Source organism: Diadema antillarum, unplaced genomic scaffold (assembly GCF_040938485.1).
Source record: "Diadema antillarum isolate AM-2024a unplaced genomic scaffold, OU_Dant_1.0 scf00000027, whole genome shotgun sequence".
Lineage (NCBI taxonomy): Eukaryota > Metazoa > Echinodermata > Echinoidea > Diadematoida > Diadematidae > Diadema > Diadema antillarum.
This window is the reverse complement of record NW_027270916.1, coordinates 2,692,172-2,713,317: the sequence shown is the minus strand read 5'-3', so window position 1 is coordinate 2,713,317 and position 21,146 is coordinate 2,692,172. Positions and strand designations below refer to the sequence as shown.

The 21,146-nt window shown below is 38.9% G+C and overlaps 1 protein-coding gene across 2 annotated transcripts in view; it reads right to left on the bottom strand.

Annotated features, from left to right (window-relative positions):
* Positions 1-573: 573 nt before the first annotated feature.
* LOC139734965 (dual specificity mitogen-activated protein kinase kinase 7-like) overlaps positions 574-21,146 on the bottom strand; it is a 38,475-nt gene continuing 17,902 nt past the window's right edge. For both annotated transcript variants that reach the window (XM_071645752.1, XM_071645745.1), the window contains exons 4-12: positions 19,239-19,352; positions 17,047-17,166; positions 16,066-16,173; positions 10,929-10,980; positions 7,566-7,693; positions 5,806-5,886; positions 4,474-4,616; positions 2,520-2,565; positions 574-1,638 (exon numbers count right to left, since the gene is read on the bottom strand). In XM_071645752.1, coding sequence (XP_071501853.1) covers positions 1,522-1,638; positions 2,520-2,565; positions 4,474-4,616; positions 5,806-5,886; positions 7,566-7,693; positions 10,929-10,980; positions 16,066-16,173; positions 17,047-17,166; positions 19,239-19,352 — 909 coding nt within the window. In that variant the 3' untranslated portion in view covers positions 574-1,521. The remainder of the gene's footprint in view (positions 1,639-2,519; positions 2,566-4,473; positions 4,617-5,805; positions 5,887-7,565; positions 7,694-10,928; positions 10,981-16,065; positions 16,174-17,046; positions 17,167-19,238; positions 19,353-21,146) is intronic.

Genomic DNA, 21,146 nt, shown 5'->3' with positions numbered 1-21,146 from the left:
TACATGAGCTGCTACTACTGATGGTTTTTATGATCGAGCACAATGCAATGCTTTGTTTGGAAATGGGTATGTGTTAAACAAATATCCCACTCAAAAAACAAGTCATGGCAAAAAATGGGATGCTGCTGCTGTTCCTGAATGAAAGGAACAATCAGAAAAACGAAACTCAAATTGGGTAAAAATATAGGACACGTCTCAGTTTCCTGACTGAGGGACGCAAACTTCTACTTTTTTTCCCCTGCAAGTACAAATTCAGTAACATTATCTGAATAAAAGTTTTGAATTGAAATCTTATCCGAGTGACACCAGGTCAACCTGTTTGCAATCTTTCTGAGCTGCATTAGAAAAATTGCACTTTGCTTGTGAAATGATACTGCAAAGCAAAAGACAATCTTATTTGAAAACCAAAACATACAGTAGTTGTAAGTTGAATGTCATATGCCATTTATGCATCAGCTAAATGCAATAATGACTGCATATCACAATACAGAGAACTTAATGAATGACTATCATCTGCATAACATGTTCACACCTCTGAAAAGGCATTGACCCCCCCCCCCCCCCCAAAAAAATAATAATTAAAAAAAACAAGTGCACAAGAGACATACTTTATGACTGACAGCTAAAGTAGGGCTCTCTTTCTCTTGGACAATTGTGCATAATTGTACACACACAGTTGACACAATACAAGCGTGTCATAAAATACTTGTAATTTTCAGAGCAAAGGTAAAACTTAATGCCTACAACATTGTGTTTTGCACGATAAACAAATCATTTTTGCTCACTTGCCCAGTCTTGTACAAGACTACTCGGCATTTCTAATGGCATCCAGTTATGACGAGCATAACCAAGTACACTTTGATAGATACATCCCCAAAAAAAAGGAGAAATTTCTTATAAAGGAAAACAACATTAAATAAAGGATAAAGAAGGGGGTCTCCTTCAATGCGCCTCATTGTACTTTGAAAAGTCAATGCATAACATGTTAACGCTCATACATCTCCTTGCTAATTAGGAGCATTAATTACATAATGTATCTGAAGACCGTAACTTATAGTGTCTCATGGTTGCCTCATTGAAGTCGGAATAAGTGTCCGACACAGTAGCATAAACGTAATTTCAAGAAGAGAGTATATGAAAGAGATAGATTGATAAGTGATAGAGAGATGGAAGGGAGAGAGTGAGAGATAGAGAGAAATGGAAGAAGAGAAAAGGAGAGAGACAACTTGAGGACAGTACATATACTTTCATATGTTCCTTGCAAATATCATCTTATCACCGGTCGCTGTCTCTGATTCTCCAGGCAAAAGGAACAGCAGGACTGGACAGCCGCGGAGGCCCGACGGCCAACACAGCCTTCTGCAGCCCCCTCGACCAGTAGTATTGCCCACTGATGGTCGCCGGACGAGAAAAGGAGAGTCCGCAACTCGGTCAAGAAAAATACATCGAGTCCTGTGCAAATCCTGTGCACACAAAAAAATGTCAAATTTCCAAAACGCGTCGTTGAGGTCAGAGTTCATACTAGGGGGTGTGCCGGTCGTGGCGGCTCGTTTGCGTCCTCACCTTGTGCATGACCGACGCGAACCACGACGCCACGTCGACTTTTGCTATGAGATACCTCTTGAAGAAGCTGTGCTCCTGTAGGGTAAAAAATATCAAGTGTGAAATGGGGGACAGGTTCATTACATGCTTCGCGCTGCACAATATTAATTTTAAAGGCCTTACAAGCTGACATAGCTCCTTGGACATGCACATATTTATCATCCTGATTACCTTGAATTTCAAATCGCAGCCCTTAGTCAGGGATGCCAACCTTCAAAACAGCACTGTAGTATTCTGAGGGCTAAAAAAGGTATATTTTTGGTGGAAAACAGTACTTTTAAACCAGAAAGTCTAAATTTGTTATTTTTTTTATGATAAAGCGTGTACATGTTTCAATGAATCAGAGAACAACTGAAGACAAAATGAGCTCTCCAGCATGATTACATTTAAGAGTTGTAAACAACTCTCCAACTCTCCATTCCTTTGGTAAACAAAACATTCCTATGGTTCTCATTCCTTTTGAGTCTCTTGCTTTTACAGACTGTAAATGCATAATACACTCTCGAAGAATGCATTTCTAAATGCTACACAGGTATCTAGACTCTACGAAGGGGAGATCATCTCAATCACAAGAAAGGCAGATAAACACAAGAAATTTTCAAGTACCAAACACATAGGAGATGTAACAAAAACTTATTAAACTGTCAATAATATTGTCCTCTAATGACTGTAATATATCAAAGAAAGGTGTTCCTTCCCTTTTCTTTGTACCACTGTGTTCAGATTTTCACTGATTCTTTCATTTTCTTTAAACCTCACATAGACAGAAATTTAGCTCTAATGGTCTATAAGGTTTTTGTTTCCTTCAAAAAGATATGGACAACTTGGCAAAATGTCCATGAAACACTGAACAATGTCATCAGGATATTTCATGTGAAACTAGGACACATACTCATGTTCTTTTTAAATGTGCTCACCTTGAGTTGAATGTACTTCGGTCTCTTGTTGTAATCCTTTGTCAAACTGCAATGAAGAGGGGGAAAAAAGTCTTTATATAGCTATGCACTTAATATCTGGTAAGTCAAAAGTGGCTCCAAAAAAATCCGAACAAGCAAAAAAATTTTGCTATTGCTCATCATTGAGGAAATGTTTGTGGGAGACTAAATGCCGTACCAGTTCTGCACAAACCATACCATTGCAATACAGATGATAAAAACAACATTCAGACACCTGCAAAAGAAATTCATATGAAGTTTGGTTTATCGGCATACAAACACTTGTATCCCTATCTCATGTCAGTCAATGAAGGCATAATCAAAGGCATGTACATACTTTCATCAGCTTGAAACATGAACTAATAACATGGACATGAAGCAATGATGTAACCCATTCATATGAAAAGTAATATGGGTTTCAGGAAAAGAAACGGGAATTAGACTCTCTTTACAATACAGTGCACTCCCATTATAACAAAATGCTCGGGACCGGCAGTTTTCTTTCGTTATAACGAAATTTTGTTATAACCGAACAAATACAACATATAACAAAAACTAGGAAACCACTCATATATCACATTCTGTTCGTTGAATATTCATATTACACTGTGCAGCTATGTGTAACGGAAATGCACTGTACCTTTTAAATTTCGTTTGGATATTACATTAAAGAGAGCATAAAATTGATGGAAACTGTGCGTGACACACGGAGCGAACACACCGTGATTGGAAGCGTTCGCCCATGCTTGTTCCGCTACGTATTTTCAAAAGCGATCCGCATTTCGTTATAACGGAGCATATTTCTTTTCTTTTTCTTTGTCCATGGGGCTCGGAAAAGACTCCATTATAATGAAAATTTCGTTATAACCGTGTTTGTTATAAGCGAACTTTGTACCATAGACATTAATGGCGATAATTTTGGGACCACAAGTTTTACTTCATTATAATGAAATTTCGTTATAATCGTGTTCGTTGTAACGGGAGTGCACTGTATAATATACAATATCTAGATTGCAATATCTTCCAGATGAACATTGGTTTGTATTATTTATAACCAGATTAATCAGAACTGCACAAAGCAAATGTGTAAATGTTTCCTAAAACTTGAGGCAGAAATGAAGTGCTGGAATCATTTTTCTTCTTCTTTTTTTTTCTCCTTTTAATAAAGATTGCCCCTAAAGGCCCGGTCACACTGCCCGAAAGTCGCATAAATGCATGAATCACGCAAGAAATTTGGTTGTGTGTGCTTGTCCGTTGAGAATTTTCGCTGATTTACACGATGAAAATCACCGATGAATTCCGCAAGAGCTACGGAAAGATCACGCAAAAATCACTAACAAACCAAGCACTTTCAGCGCATAGGCAGGCAAAGGCCCAATTAGGGCGAATTCATGGTTGTGCGCGACAACTGAGGTCCATGGAAAACTACGCATAATCTGCACATTATCACTAATGAACTGCGTATGAATCGCGCATGATTCGCGCATGAACACGATAACGGCAACATTTTCGTGAACAATCACTGATATTTCGCGCATTGTTTGCGTAAGTACTATGCAAACTACGCAAAAATTATGTGAAACAGTGCAATACTGCGTAAACTTTTACGCGAAGCCGCGTTTTGAGCTGTTCAAAACCTGGAATCGGATAAAGCGCCGATCCAGCGCACATCGGCGGACATCTACGAAGGTTCCACGTCAGACAAACTCATGAAATGCGCAAATCGCGCATGTATCGCGTAAGGCTCGAATTTCTTACGTGATTCATGCGTTTACGCGACTTTTGGGTAGTGTGACCGGGCCTTTATGACTCTGACTACAGGGAAGGAAAATGGGATCAAACAACTAAACACATGGAAACATAGCAACAATTTCAAGTTAGAGGATTTGACTCTTTCATGTGGCACTGGACTTCAGTTGATGAAACTGGTACATACCAGCACTGGATGAAGGAGTGAAAGTCCACAGAAAAGCCCCTCTTCAGGGGGAGCCTCGGGGGATCCTCGGATAACACTCGTGCTAGTACCTCAAAGTCATTTGTACAGTTCTTGTACGGGAATTCCCCAGTGGCTAGTTCAACCTGCAGAGGAGAAGCAGATGGAATGACAGATGGCAAAGAGCAAGGGTGGGGCAATGAAGAAAAGCATGATGAAAAGGAGGAGGGGCAATGGAAGAAAGAGGAGGGGAAGGGGGTACCAAGAGGAGGCGCAAGGAAGACATGAAGGATCGATGAAACAATGAAGGAAGAAAATAGGAAGGGGGAAGGGGGAGGAGGATGGGGTAGTATGGGAGGATTGGGGCAGAAGGGGAGAAGGATAGGGGTGGGATAATAGGGGGTGGGACAATAGGGGGCGGACGTGGCAGGAAGAGGAGAAGGAAAGGGAGGAGTTGGAGAAAAGGAAAGATATCAAGAGTAGGACAACAGGAAGAATGGAAGAGGAGGGAAAATACAGGAGATGAAGAGAAGAGAGAAGGGAGAGGGAAAAGAGGAGGCCAGAGGATGAGAAGGAGGGAATTGGGGTACAGGGGAAGGCAAGATGTAAATGAAAGGAATAGGGGGAAAGGGAGGGGGAGGATCATGCAAAGGAGGAGGCCCGAGGTTGAGGGAATGGGGTTACAGGAGAAGGCAAGAAGTAGATGAAAGGAAGGGGGGAAAGGGAGGGGGAGGATCAGGCAAAGGAGGAGGAGGAGGGTGAGGAGGAAGAGACAGGGAAGGACAATAAAGACGAAGGGAGGAAGAGGGCAAAAGAAGGGATGAGACAGGAGAAAGGTGGGCAGGGTGACAAAAAAGGAGGCCAGTGATGAGGAAGAGAGGAAGGAGTATGGAGGAAGGTGAGAATTAGAGGACAGAGAGAGGGGGAACGGGAGGGGGAGGAGAGGGAAGGGAAAGAAGAGGGGAATAAAAAGTAAAAAAGATGAAAAAGGTGAAGGATTTGAGGAAGGACAATAAAGGTAAGGATATAAGTAGAAGCATGGGGGTTGGGAGAGGAAGTAAGGAAGGAAGACAGGGAGAAAGAGGAAGAGGTGGAAAGAATCAATTTGCAGTAGTGATGATGCAATCATATTTGCTACACTTGCTGTATGTGTTCATTCTATGAAACAGGGCTGGCAAGCGTGTAATTTAACTTCCTTCTATAAGAGTAAAAGATGTAGCATCTGAGAGTTTGCAGTCTTCCGAAAAAAAAAAAAAAATGCACATTTGTCTTTCAATTACAACCATATGTTTGCAATACTAGAATCCATACAGTCCGAATTCAAATTACTCTCACCAGTGAAATGCCTAAACTCCACACGTCAGCACGGACGTCATAGTCTGGGTTGTTTGGGTCGGGAGGATCGATCCGCTCAGGCTGCAAAGCAAAGATCAATTTGAGAGAAAACAAGAATATTTACAACACATCCAGTGCCATGAACTGACAAAGCAGTTTCTGTTTTAATACTCTACAGGTAACATTGACATACAATACTTGCTTTTACAACTTGTAGCAGATAATTAGAACAATCATTCTGGTTTATTTGACTGCTGTTTTTTATCAGCGAGTTTAGTGTAAGATTGTCTTGGCACACTTAACCAAATATTTTCTTTCATTCTCCACTGTTCTTCTCAAACTGTAGTTGAGTAAACCAACCCCTGTGTATGTCATAATGGGAAACCACACACACTCGGGAGTATGAAAGCTACAATCTGACCACACATGACTTTCAAATGCCCCCCATGAAAGCTGGGATTTTTCCATTACCCCACACCGAAATCTCATCTGGCACGCTACTGCAAGTGGGATGTGTGAAGGCAAATGGCAGCAGTTTCAAACAACAACAAAAGGGCCTTGCTGAAAATAGAACTTTGGCCAGACATCAAGTGCATGGAAATAGACAGTGAAAGTGCAGATATTGGCTACGCAACCCAGTTTGTCAAAGATATCATCCTGCACACCAGGGTCAATGTAAAATCAAGGTCTCAAAGCAAATATCTGTTTTCTGGGGTAAGCTATGTTGCACCGACCGAGCACCATGTACAATAGCCGAGGAGGATAAAAATTTCCAGTACCTTTATAGTGCAAAGAACTACAGGGTACCTGCTGACAGAGCAACAGAAAACAGACAATAAACACAAATGAGGCATTGATAAACAGACGTGTAGGTCTACTTTCTTTGTTGATAAGGTCAACAAAATAATGAGGTCTAACACCAAATATCTGTGATTTCAGCTGGCTCAGTTTACATTGTCTAAGTATAGCAGTGCTAGCAGAAGAAAGACTCTTTAATACGGTGTGAGGAAAATGGGCTATCTTTACAAATTTTGGATCCGTAGTGCAAAGAACTACCTTCAGATACATAGAAAGGGAATGTACACGAAAAGACAAAAGTTCAGCAAGGCCATTTGAGGTCAATAAACTTCTGGATATTTACCAACTCAAGGGATATAATTCTGAAGTCAAACAATCAATGCAGATCAACTGGTAATGATTGATGGGCATGGACTATTGGTTAGAATGAGCTCAATATCTTAAATTAAGAGAAGTTATCATTCATCACTCTTGTAGCATCTGCTGTATCTTTGCCAGAATCATGCCATAGAACACAGAGGTAGGTTATAACACTTTGACAAACTTGCTTTTTGGAATCCTAGAATATTAAAAAAAAGGACAATAATAATTTGCAGCCTGTGTCAAGTATTAGAGCACATACTATAGGTACCATATACACAGAAGCACATGTCTAAAAGCATACATCCTCCCCTTAAGAACAATTCATACCCCAGAGAGATATTTTTAACCTCTGTAAAACCACAATTGGCAACGCTTAGGAGGTCTTTCTTGGGGCTGCTGAATAAGACAAAGAGATCTTGATAAAGAGCACACACAAAAAAATACTAACACAAATCTATGTACTCATCACAAGAACCACATCAAGCCACTGCTGTCCCACATGGTGACTGGGTCGTGTCACCTGACATCACTGTGTCACCTGATACCAGTGTGTCACCTGACGAGTCATCTGATACACACAAAGGGTGCCTCATACTCACCGCCATGTAAGCTGCGCAGCCTGCACTCCTCGTCCTGGCCTTGCTGTCTACCAGTCGACCACTGATCCCAAAGTCACACAGCTTGACCACACCCTTTTCATCCAGGAGCATGTTGGATGGCTTCACATCTGATGCAAAAGAGGACAAACACATGAAAATTACCACAAAGTATCCCTTCAAGATTCCTACCAATATTACAATACAGGTCAATTACCATTGAAACAATGACTTACTCATTGATAGGGATTCCCATACCTTAACAATACGAATGTCACCACAAGTATGAATGCATCTAATGTCATTAAAAGCATCACTACAATTCTCTGGGTTCCTTTGTACAAATTTCCCTCTACCTGTCCAAAAAAAAAAAAAAAAAAAATCACTACCCCCAAAGAGGAACAACCATTTCATGGCTTGCACAGCAATCTTCAACACATTCATAAATGCATACATGTTACCAACCAGATGTATTATCTACCCCCTTGGAAGGATTTATGGGCTAACACTTATCAACAAATGTATATCACAATAATCACTATTACCTAATTTCTTATGACATTCTTCCTTGATATTCAACTTCACGGGGTATATTACACAACCTCCTGTACTTCACATCTTGCATTTTTATCAAGTCAATGGGTGTAGTTTGTTCCAGTGTATTTCCCATCTTGAAGGAAAAGAAAATGATATGCCAAGCATGACTGGCCAGCAGAGCTACAGTAAAAGTTTTAATCCAGTCTGCCATTAACCCATTCATCCTACAATTCTCCAAGTGCCTGTAATGCCCCCAAACGAGATTCTGTTGCCTGTCGACAGAGAACAGACAGGTTGGAAATCCAAAGCGGTACAAAACATTACACCCCTTTCCACAGTCAACTACATGGGCCATTAAACAATAAAATTATCGATCGGGTGTGAGGTATGAATAGAGCGTGCACTGATGGCTCACAGACTCTTTTGTTCTACACCAAACCAGGCACCTGAATGGAGTCAGCAAAACACAGAAATCTATGGAGCTCAGCCTTGATTGCTGTTCATATGAGTTTTAAATCAGAACAAGCGCAAACTAAATCGGAAAAAAAGATACTAATATCATGATATTTATGGAGTTTTCCAACGGAAAGAGAACAAATGTTGATAGATTAAAGTCTATCTTTTTGTCAAACTTATTTTTCTAGGCAGTATAACACCTGGTTCCCGTAAGGAACGGGTTAATGTCACACCCTCTAATAAGTGGCAATGTCTGCAAACACTGTTATCTGAAAGGAGAATCCCATGACATGTTTTGTAAAGGTTCTTGTGGTTGGGTCAGGATGCAGACATATGTATAACAAACCTAACCCATTTCTGGCAGTGTGGGCAGCATGGAAGCAAATGAACAACACATCCCACACCCACCCATTGTGTGTGTGTGGTAGGAAAACATTTCACCAGCTGCAGATGTGAGTTCCTTCAAACTAAATGTAATCTTTGTAGCAGTGTCCTACGTGTATTCAGCATCGTTGCTGAGCGTCAAAAAACAATGAGAAAGGCTGCCACGTGTATTGGGACTTTTTAAAAAAAAGAGGAACTGAGGGGAAACATTGATTACAGCACACACACACACACACACACCACACACACACAAAAAAAAAAACACCCTGGACATTCCTTCATATTGCTTTAGAAATATTATTGAGGGAGAATTCATCCTTTGGATAACTGCAGTTTGGTTTACAAGCAGTGGCATGATTGCAGTGAATGAGTAGAAATTTGAGCAAACAACGGACGCACTTTAAGAATTACTGAAATGTCCAAAAGTCAGCAACTGGGCTGACATCACACTGTCATTATCTGAGCATCTCAACACTGACATCAGCCACGTGACTAGCATGCCTTGTCACCTGCTTCACACATAAAATACTATATATGCCATATACTTTAAATAGCGAGCGTAATTTTTTACGAATCACACTTTCCAACAATTTCGCGATTGGTTTATTTTGCGATCGTGGAGTACAATGGTGGATGTAGAAATGCATGCATGCACATCACATTCATGTCAATATCAGAGTGAACACTTTTTGTGTGTTGTTAAATTCGCAAATAGCACCTAATTCGCAAAATCAGTAACAACTAGAGAAGCACTCTGAGAGTGCAGACCTCTGCCAAGTAGGTCCTATGCAGCTCATTTCCACCACTGATCTTGTTCTTTCATAGAGATATCAGTGATTTCCCACCCATACTTATTACAGCATTGTGTGCTGAGAGTCGCCCGATTTCCCAATATAGAAGCCTTTGCTACGTCATAAACCCTCAGCTGCATGGCGCGCCTCGCCCTAGCAGAAACTAGAGCATGCACTTTAGTGCGCGCATTGAAACCTCAAATACACGCAGGTTCATTGACCCTACCTGCCAAAATATCAAAAATCCTTCATAAATTCCCCCAAAATTCTCGGATCACTACCAAAAGTTAATCGTTTGTTACTTGTGTCATTCTCAACCTTTCCTGCAAGTTTCATCCCAATCCGTTCACAACTTTTTGAGTTATTTTGCACACGGACAAACTAACTAAACTAACTAACTAACTAACAAACCAACGGTAACGAAAACATAACCTCCCCCATTGGCGGAGGTAATAGTAACCCTGCGAAAAATGTGGTGCATACAGTATCATGTTATACACGTTGTTCAGCGGAGTGAACTTCTTTCAATGTAGATTCTACAGCACAAGTGTAGAATCTCCCTGGCACGACTTGGACACAGTCCATAAAGAAGTACTTCCTTCAACAAAATGTTTCCTTTCCTTTGAGAAGATTAGTGTCATTTCTGAAGCAAGTGATATCACTGTACTTTATGGGGACTGTAAGACATGTGACTAGGGTGAGGTACCAACAGACTGCCGTAAAAGATGTTATTCTAGCTTTCAAATGGAGAGAAACTTTTCATTTTTTTGTTTGAGTTTGATTATCGCAAAATTCAATGGCATATCACTGTTTCCCTACTTGCAATCAAAATAAGTCCCTAATATTGAGGTAGTCGAAGTTGCATAGACATGTTAAAACATGTCTACGCAGCCTGTACATTGTAGCATAGTTCTTGCATAACTTGTTGATATGTGCTGCTAACAGTTTGATTAAAAATAAATCACACTTTTAACAAATTATGAGTTTTTAGCAATGTTACTCTGACAAAAATATCTTCTTTCTGACGGGTTATTTCTATTTTTTGTCCAATAAAAAAAAATGAAGATTACATCAAAGAAAAGATGATTTCTTTATTTCAATTTACACAAGTAAAATCAAGAGCTGTGAATAGTTTCACACCAGCAGGTTGAACTCACAACAAAGTTTCACTCAAACACAGACAAGTTTGCATCCTTACCTCTGTGCATAACACCATGTTTTTCCTTCAGGTAGTCCAGTGCATTGACAATCTGTGTAAAAGCAAGTTACAGACAATATTAAGGTGTACATTGTCTACCGATAATCACAATTGAGACATGCATGTGTACTCTCTAAAATCATATGACTAAGAAACCTATCTGCACTATTCCCAGATTAGAATTATATCAAACTACGTGTATCTATTCAGAAGCTTTAATGATTGCCCCATTATTTTTTTCTTTATTTTACATTTCATAAAAGTAAAAAAAAAAAAAAACACCGCATGTCCAACAAGTGTACATTTATTTAATTACGTGTAATGGACATCAAACACCAGCATGATGAATGTGAAAAGAACTGAGTCAAATACTCATAATACCCTTGGAGACATGATCATTATCTTTGCCATACTTTGTAAAACTACTTTTGTAATTGCAAGCATCTCATCTTGGCTATTCAGAAGAAAAGACAAAACTGCTGTGTTATGGTTGTTGCCCTCCCTTTCTCTTCATACAATGTATGTCTAAGTCTCTTTTGGTCTGTAATTGATTCCACGTAGACTCCATTGCAATACAGTCATTTTGTTTTTCTGCATGACTGGCTGAAGAGAGATACAGTCCAGTATTTGTACATGTATCTTTAAAACTTGGAGCAGAAAATAAACTTGAAACAAAAAGCAATTTGACCGCTGCACTCAGTCGACTGGGATGCCTCCACTTCTCATGCAATCACCACACGGTGTACATGACGTGTATATCTGCCGTAAGTATGCTCTTCATTGACATTTTCACCATTGACATTGACCTACATTTGTATCACACTGAAATTTTATTTTGACCTTTTACCACTATCAGTTCTACTCTTTCTGCCACATTATACTACCACTGGATAAAAATGAAGTCACCCTTGAATAAATGTCATTAGGTGACCTTTGAACTTTGACCTTGGGGGATTCTGCTCAAAATCCAAAGCACACCTACACCACATGTAGCATACTTGGGAAAGGAACTTAAAGAATTCAGTTGGAGTTTTTCTTTCTTTTTTTCCCCTTCAATTGCTATTGAGATGAGGGCTGGATGGACCAAGGAGGTTCAAGAGATGGAGTAACAACAGTGTTATTCCCTTCGATCCCATGTTCGAAGCCGCCACTCAAAAATACTAGAAGCATGTGCCAAACAGGATCTGCCGTGCAGATACGAAGAGAACTGACTCGTGTCTCATTGCATAATCACCAGCCACTTTCAAAGGAAGATATATCTTTGTAATGGTAATTGCTTTTCGCTATCCCTTCTTATAAAGGTAGGCATGGTAGGTGGTACAGACAAGAGGATGCGCAAATAGAAATTGAGCCAAAAATGCTGAAATGAAGATGAAAATTACTAGACTGGGCATACCCCGGCACTAATCTGATATATCTATCAATAAAGAATTATACTTGAAGATTATTCCATATTAGCTTCATTTGTGGAAATTAAGCGGAAAAGTGATAAAACCAGCTTTCCAGGATGGTACAGTTTTAAACATTTTCACATGATACAGCTCTGATTTACACTTTTAAACATTTTCACATGATACAGCTCTGATTTACACTTTTGCACAAATTTCTGGACGGAATTGACTTTTGTTTTACATGCTTTATCATTAAGAGAAATTTCATTTCATTTAATAAATAAATAAGCAAAATATGGCCAACATTATGATAACGTTCAAAATGAATCTTCAGATTGCTCAGCAAGACGGTGGCGTCAAACATCGATCATCAAAGGCACAAGTGCACCTGTGGAATTCTTTTGTACATCAATAGAAATCTGACAACTGTTTGAATAATTACATCCAGTTGGAACTCCATGTATAAAACCTCCTTGGATGGACAGATGGATGCATGGATGGATGAACAGACGGACAGACAGACAACACAAAAAGATACATAGTATGCCTCTGGCATGCATTCAGGGACAGGGTCACAAAAAGTAGGTGAGAGTGTTATTCCATGCACTCTCTCCTCATTCTTATTTTCCAAGGGTATGGCTTGTGGCTCCCCTACTGTATAACCTCCCTAAACAGCGCCGTCAAAGGTCAGAGTGTTTTTATTTTGAAGAGAGGTAGCATGTTTACAAGTTAGAGTAGCAATAAGCTTCCTCTAGAACTTAATCCAGCAAACCTTCCTACATCAGGGGCATGTAACACACAAGGAGGTCACTATTAAAGGTGTTTAAATACAAAACAGTTACCTCATTTGCCATGCATGCACTGAAATACACATTCCTGGCATACTTCATCGTTGTTCATTGGCAATCTGTAAATATCTACTTGCCTTGCTTGTTTGTGCATTGTATTTACATACGGTCTATCAATCACTGAACGAATTTGGCTACTGTTCCATCGATCATGCCAATTCAATGTCGCGGTGATGGATTGCGCAACATTTCCATCCAAATAAACAATGAAAAGGACCAAGTGAAGGAATTCACATCTTAAAACTAAACCTGACAATATCAAGATTACAAGTAATAGCTATGAAAATCTTATCAATTCTGCATCTCTGCTGTTAGTTTTTTCCACTTTCAATACAGTATTTTTTTTTTCATCAGTAATACCAGATGTACATTTGTATGTTGTAGACACAAACACACACACACACAAACACACATATACACACTAACACAGATGTATATCAGTATTCAACAGCACACAAGGAGTACATGTACATATGTGTGTGTAGATGCATTCCTATTTTCAAACAGCACAAATTTTGCTCTTTTATAAACTTTCTCACTTTCCTTTTGTTTGTATATTTTACTGCTGTTTTATTTAATTCCTTTTAAATAGTCTCTTGTACAGTCCTCCTAATTCTAGCCTCTCTCTTCGAGTGAGACAGGATGGGCGGTATTTACGTCAAGCCGACTGGAGGATGTGCTCGATTTGAGTGCTGCAGCTGGAGTTCTGGTGCGTGATCCTCCCAAGCAAAGGGGAAGCTAAATGCACAACCCCTAATCAAATTCCAGCAGCAGGCAGCACTGAAGGTGGGGCAACCGACAAGCCACCCTTCAGCAAGCCGCTGGCCTCCTCCTTTTCCCTGAATTGCAGCAATTTGCTAATTCCTAATTTCTGCCCCATTTTTTTTTTCTTTGAGAGACTGATTATCTTTTTTCCCCTTCTTTCTCTTGTACATATGATAAAAAAAAAATGAAGCCCTACAACTGTGTTCTTAAAGAGACAGAGAGAGAGAGAAAAAAAAGGACTGCCCTAGGAAACAGCCATTTCATGAGGTATTTGGTACCTTAGCTTACCAAACATTTGTTCTTTTTTTTTTTTTTTTTTTTTTTTTTTGGGGGGGGGGGGGAGGGGGGTAAATTACTTATATTTTTGAGCACCCCAGGTTTCCATGAAATGAGTTCTCGACATTTTAGTCCTTTATGCCAGATTTTGTTACGTGAGCGATCTTAACACAAAAATGAATAAATGCTAATACATGAAATGAATCCCGTATAAATTCTATCATTATTGCTAATGCCCTGCTGCTATAGTGGCAGTGTGTACGTAGTGCATGCATGTGCAGCTCAGCAGCAGCACTCGGTAGCAGTAGCACCATTACATGTACCACTGCTCTTTGCATTATTTATCAGTCAATTTACAGCTGTACAAATGCAAGCAATCATGTGCCAAGCTAGTGGATTAAAATGGTCTTAAATGCAACTTATTGTCCAATATTATAATAAAGTTTTTAGAAAGAAAAAAAAAATCGATATATGTTATTGCAATTACGTCTAATATGTCAAATGTGTCTTTTTAATAGCAGGGATGAAATGGCATTGGGATTGTTTTCTGAGATCGCTAATATCTGGCTGCCATTACTATTAGAGCAGTGTGTAGATGTGCATGTACATACATACAAGTTGTAAATTACACAGAGAAACGATGTAGCGCTACACAATGCCATAAGTCAGGGTATAACGTTAACCAATGTTTTGTATGGAGTGCCACATCATTTCTGCAATTGTGTACAATTTTGGCTTCTCAGAAAAGAACAGATAATTGGGAATTTATAAAGAAGTCAAAAGATGGTTAATAATTAGACTGTACTGCAAGGATATCAGTCTTGGCCTCTCAATTGCCAGGGATTTGTTGGAGTGTGCTTTCAGCGGATTCAATCCTTGAAAAAGCTTTCACACTCACCACAATGTGGCATCATTTTTAAACACATGACAACACAAGATTCAAACATTGTGATGCTTATCACTGTGTCTTTCCACACCTTTACTGTAGCTAAACTGTCCATAAACCAAATTCTATCTTGACTGCATTGACTACCAGTACTGCTTTTGTCTGCACTGTAACAATGACCTTGACTTCAACCATTAAAAAATATTACTTTCTGATCAGCTATTAGAACACCTCAGAGTGCACCATGACCTTTAGACCCCTCTGATAGGCAAGATTCTTTAACTTTTTGCTTTACAATTTTGATGAAATTTGGGAGAATGCTCCTTGAGACACAAAAAAAAGACAAAAGAACTGAGCTAACAATATCAAAGACAATACTCCTACTGAACTCTTTGTAAAGGGTATCAGACTCTTCAAACAGAGGCACCACGTACTACTTACACATGTTGACCTACAGTTACTTGATAAATACTTGAAACTCATGCAATATGAAACATGTGAGTGTGAGAATAAAGTCATTCTCAGCATCTCTCATCAAGCATGCATTATTTAGAATGGGTGATGTCCGTTATTCTGAAGGTTCGTTAATCCCAAAAAGACATACTGTTTGTTATTCTGACACACATAAATTGCCTACTGTATACCTAGATGTTCGTTCATCCACAAATAAGATAGGCTTTCTTAATCCAAACATTTGTGGTGTTATTCCCAATGTTCTTTAATCTAAAACTGAAAATAAGGTTTGTTATTCTGAAGGTCCATTAATCCAAAAATGAAATCAGGTTTGTTAATCCAAAATGAAATGAAGGTGCGTACTACCCTTCAGAAGTATGAATCCCATTCTATTTTTCAGATTGAACATCAAACCTTTGGAATAACTCTACTAAAACCTTATGCCATTTTGGCATTAATGAACATCTGGAATAACAAAACTGCAAACCATTTTAGATAGATGAAAGGTATTGTCTCACCGCTACAACCATTTTTCCGATTATTTGCTCTGGTATAGGCTCTCTTAATTTCTTGATTAGCTTGTCTAGACACGTAGCCATCTGTTCCATGCAGATCCACACTTCACTCTGGAAAATGGAGAAAAATGAAGCAAGAAATAGACAGAAATAGAGTTGTAAACCAAAAGTGTGAAAATTGACTATGGTACTCAATGGCTACTCAATTGGCTAGTCAATGTTCATTTGAAACAAAGAATGCTGCTCCATTTCTTGGTCATGTGGGTGTGCGTGTATATGTGTGCATGTATGTGTACCCAGTGAGCTGGAATTGCAATCATTAAATTTAGACATGCACATGAGTAAACCCATTGTTAGCTGGCAATACAGTAGGTCGCTGCCTAACATGTATGTGGCTAGCAACATTCATCTGCTTGCATAATGACATAATCGAGAGACAATATTCCTAAGCAGGAGTTTCCTCTGTTTGTTGCAAGCACTAACCACATAGCTTTGCCCCATCAGATACATGTCGTATGTTTGCTAATGGCTTCACCCTGGACAATCTGACACACGTTTCTTTGTGGCAAATAATATTAACAATCATATGATAAAGGTGGCTCTCTAATGCATGTAAGCTCACCCTGTCCTTTTCAGATATATTGTACACTTGTACTTCTCAGGTGCATACATATGTGGAAACACTCATTGTAGATTTAAATTTTGTGTACTTTGTTTTGTGAGATGAAATTTAGCACATTTTAACTTTTGCTGACTGCTGACACTTTTTATGATCAGTGATATTGCATCAAAGTAAACAAAATATTTGTACATTTTTATTTTCATGCTGGTACCACAGTGTGAAATTTCCTCACAGCAATTTACTATCATTCATGTATTGGAATATGCTGTAATAAATCTACATCTCAACTCGTTATATACCAAAAAATGTGATGTGACTATTTCACACTGAATCATACCACTGACACTATTCCTCATACTCACCGGTGTGACTATCGCTCCAAGGCATTGCACAATGAATGGGCAATTGTGGCTTTTGAGTACAACGTCCAGATCCATTAGAATCCTCTTGTTTTCTTCCTTGTTTCCAGATCTCCTCATTTGCTGGAATATTTAACAATGAGAAAGAGGGAACAGACAGAGAGGGAGTGAGAGACTAACATATTAAAATGAACACAAGGCATACATATACATCGTACTTCACCCAATAGAGTATCCATAACCATGTTATCTGCAGATTGCTATGCCATTGTTTGTGGTCATAAGGTTTGCGTGGAAATTTGGTTCTGGGCATAACAGACTGGCACAGGTCTACACGTGTAAATCACTACTTCAATCAAAACATCCACATATATATTTCTTACACTCCTCTATGCACGATGAGAGATCTGTGGTAGCTACAACTATGTTAGAGAAGAATTTACGAGCTCAGGTTCTATATCCATATGATGTGCACTACAGAAAAATATGATCAACAAAACAAAACAAAACAAAACAAAACAACAGCAACAAAAAAGAAATGGCCTGTTATTTTCTCTAATGATTCTGTACTGTTGCACATGTCCAATGGGAAAAGTACAGAACCATTTCAGGTTCACATGACTTGTGATACTTGTGGAAGCCTGTGCAATAGTTCTATCCATAAAACATTAAATGGTACACTTGCTTGAAATGCTTTCTCAAAGATTCCACAATGTATTTAAAAGTCGTATACCATCGAAAAGAAGAAAGGTCAACTCCTTTGTAGAAATGGAAAACAAAATCATTTTGGGCCATGTTTTTGCACACATGGCAAAAGACAAATTGCTCCCTGAGAGATTCATAGTCAAGTGTTCATGGCAAATATGCTGTGCTGCATGGTTTCCACAGGATACAAATAGGGATGTTTTATTGGTAACAGGGTACACTTGTAGCCCTTCATCTGTACATTCACAACATTTGTTAAGACTGCTTGTGGTTCTGTAGTGATTCTGCATTCAGTATTTCTCACAGCTTTCTTCAATTACGGATGGTTAGAAGTGGGGTCTCTGGTATACATTCCGAGCATTGTTCTGATTTGCATACATGCAGTTGGACAAATATTCATGTACAAATCTATACTGTGAATGCGGAACTCCAAAGAATAATGGAGCTGCGTATCCCTATTAAAATGCAGCTGAATCTGGGGTTTCCCCTAATTCGTCCATGTGTAAATGTCCTTGTACAATGTATCTTTCATTATGACAACAATAGCATTTACAAAGCAGTTGCCCCTTTTCATCTATAGCAGTACAAGGCACTGGAACATTATCTTATACAGTGTACATACTTATGTGCAAACATACAATAACACTCATTGAATGAAAATAGAAACACATGTAGAGTTGTCCCAACAAAAAATATAGAAAGCATTTAATACTGAAACACATGATTTTTTTAAGAGCTTCTTAAAATTGTCCTCTCACAATAAAACAAGATTTCACACCAGTGACCATTCACTATTTGTATTGAACTGCAATTCTACTTAATAACAAAAGAAACACTCTGAGAGCACAAACCCCTGCCAAGCAGCTCATTTCTATCCATATGTACGCATGCTGAAAAATCGCCCTGTTCACAATATAGAAGCCTTTTGTTACGTCATCAACTTCCCGCTGCGCGGTGCACCTTGCCCTAGCACAAACTAGAGCACACACTTTTAGCAGTGGCGGATCCAAAGGGGGGGGGGGGGGTGTGCACCGGGCGCGCGCCCTCTCTTTATTTTTTGTTAAAACAAAAGCAATAAAAAAGAGAAAAATGGGGGGGGGGCATGTGCCCCCTTTAATTTTGTAAAGGCGCCTCCCCTTGATGGAATTCCTGAATCTGCCCCTGCTTTTAGTGCACGTACATGCAAACCTCAAAAATGCACTGCTTGAACTCCCAAGTTCATTGTCACCCAACCTGCCAAAATATCGAAAATCCTTCATAAAATCTATAAAAATTCCAGGATCACTACCAAAATTTAATCATCTGTACCTTGTGTCATTCTCAACCTTTCCTGTACAATTGTACGTTTCATCCAAATCCATTCACTACTTTTTGAGTTATCTTGCACACGTCAAACCAACCAGCAAACAAACAAACGCCGAGGAAAACATAACCTCCTCCCTGGGCGGAGGTAATTAGTATTGACTTCATAAACAGTGATGAACTTTTACCTTCACTGCAAGTATTGTTCCACTCTCCTTGTGTCTCATTCGAATCACATGACCACAGCTCCCGAAGCCAAGCTCTCCTATTGATTCCAGGCTTTCTACTGTGATATGATACCGCTGTGATATAAAAACACAAAGAAATGCACACATACAGTACCCAGTTAAAAGCTATCTCCAACATATTGCAGCTTAATACCATAAAGTTCCATGTTTTGTTGTAAAATTACATTGTGTACATTATCAAAAAGACTTGGATCAAAGATAAGAAAATATTGTGGAGGGTTCCAAATGGCTGCATAACAACTTACTACTATGGAGTGTCAGGATGTTAACAACAAACCAACACCCGCACTTGCCTGAGCAAATTAAGCTCACTATCACACAAGTAATATGAATGAGCACTTGCCTTTGTCTTGCCAAAATGTCCAATTAAGGGAGTAATTCAAAAATTTGTAATGTCCCCGTTAAAAAGAATAACACAGGAACCCATGCAAGGTCTTTTTGGCTACTGGTTCAAGGTCGCATAATGACACAATTTACAACCATTACACTGTAGACATTCATTATCATCTCTCAGAAAATCTCACCATGCAATAGCCTTTATTGTACTACTAGTACATATTATGAACAATATTCCACATCAACATGAATCCACTAAAAAAAACACTTTAAAGACATTTTCCAGACTAGCTATTTAAAACTAAAAGAAGTTTTGACGTCAAGGACTCAAAGAGAAAGACAGAGAAGAAAAATAAAAGCAAAGACAAAGATGTTCAGCAAAGGAGAAACAGCACACAGAATCAGCATAATATATTGAAGAAGATGCTGCCAAAGTGGATTGACACTATAGAGGGTCAAACATGGAGCATACATCCTGTAGTGAGCAATGGACAGGACATTGGATATTTCAGCACATTGAAGGCACTGTGAAGGCATTGATCTTAAGGCCACCACACACTATACATCTACCATTTGGTAACTTTCAGTCGCACCACTGACCGACTTTGGATCTGAAATAGACAAGCGTTTGCTTAATATTCTGAGGCTATTGTGATTTATTTCCGATCCAAAGTCTGTCAGTCAAGCGAACGAAAATTGTATAGTGTGCGGTGGCCTTTAGAAGCATGACAGGGTTGAAAGCAAAACTATACACATGAAGAAAGCTTTCAGATGACATTCCTAACAATGCCCTGGTTAACATGTGCAGGTCAGGGTCCCTCCTCGGTGATAATCAGATTTCATCTTCATTGTATTTACAGCAATACATGTATCTTCTTATTCAACTCAAGTACAGATATCTGCACACAGAAAGTTCAAACTTACATTGTATTCACAGGGCAATATGATGGCTAACAAGGCATACAATGTAATATCTAATACATTTATGTAATGCCCAATAAACCTGAAATACATGTACACATGGCTACTGATGAATTTATGTTTAATATACAGTGGATGAAATACTTCATGGAGTACCAGATATGAAGTGCTATTAAACCAAAGTAAAAGTCTACAGATACAGTATACAGCATCCTTAACTTGCATATCAGTCAAGTGTGAAATACCATTTGGTACTCAGTGTATTACATGACATAAAATATTGTACAGCCTAGGCTAGTTCTAGTCCAAGTACCAACTACATCTGCTGCATTTGTTAGAAATCACACTTTTTTTAAAAAAAAATTCTACAGTGTACAAGTATTATTTTTCTAATTTCCATGTTCTGTTACCTACAATGTTTAATACACAAATGCTTCATGATGGAAAGAATGACATTTAAAGTTCCTCCGCGGTGTTTTTCTTTCATTATGAAAGATGGGAAGGTGGGGCAGTTTCCAAATACCCTGGTATACACAATGTACACTGTACATGAATTATCTGGAATGGAATACCGGTACAATATCAGCAATG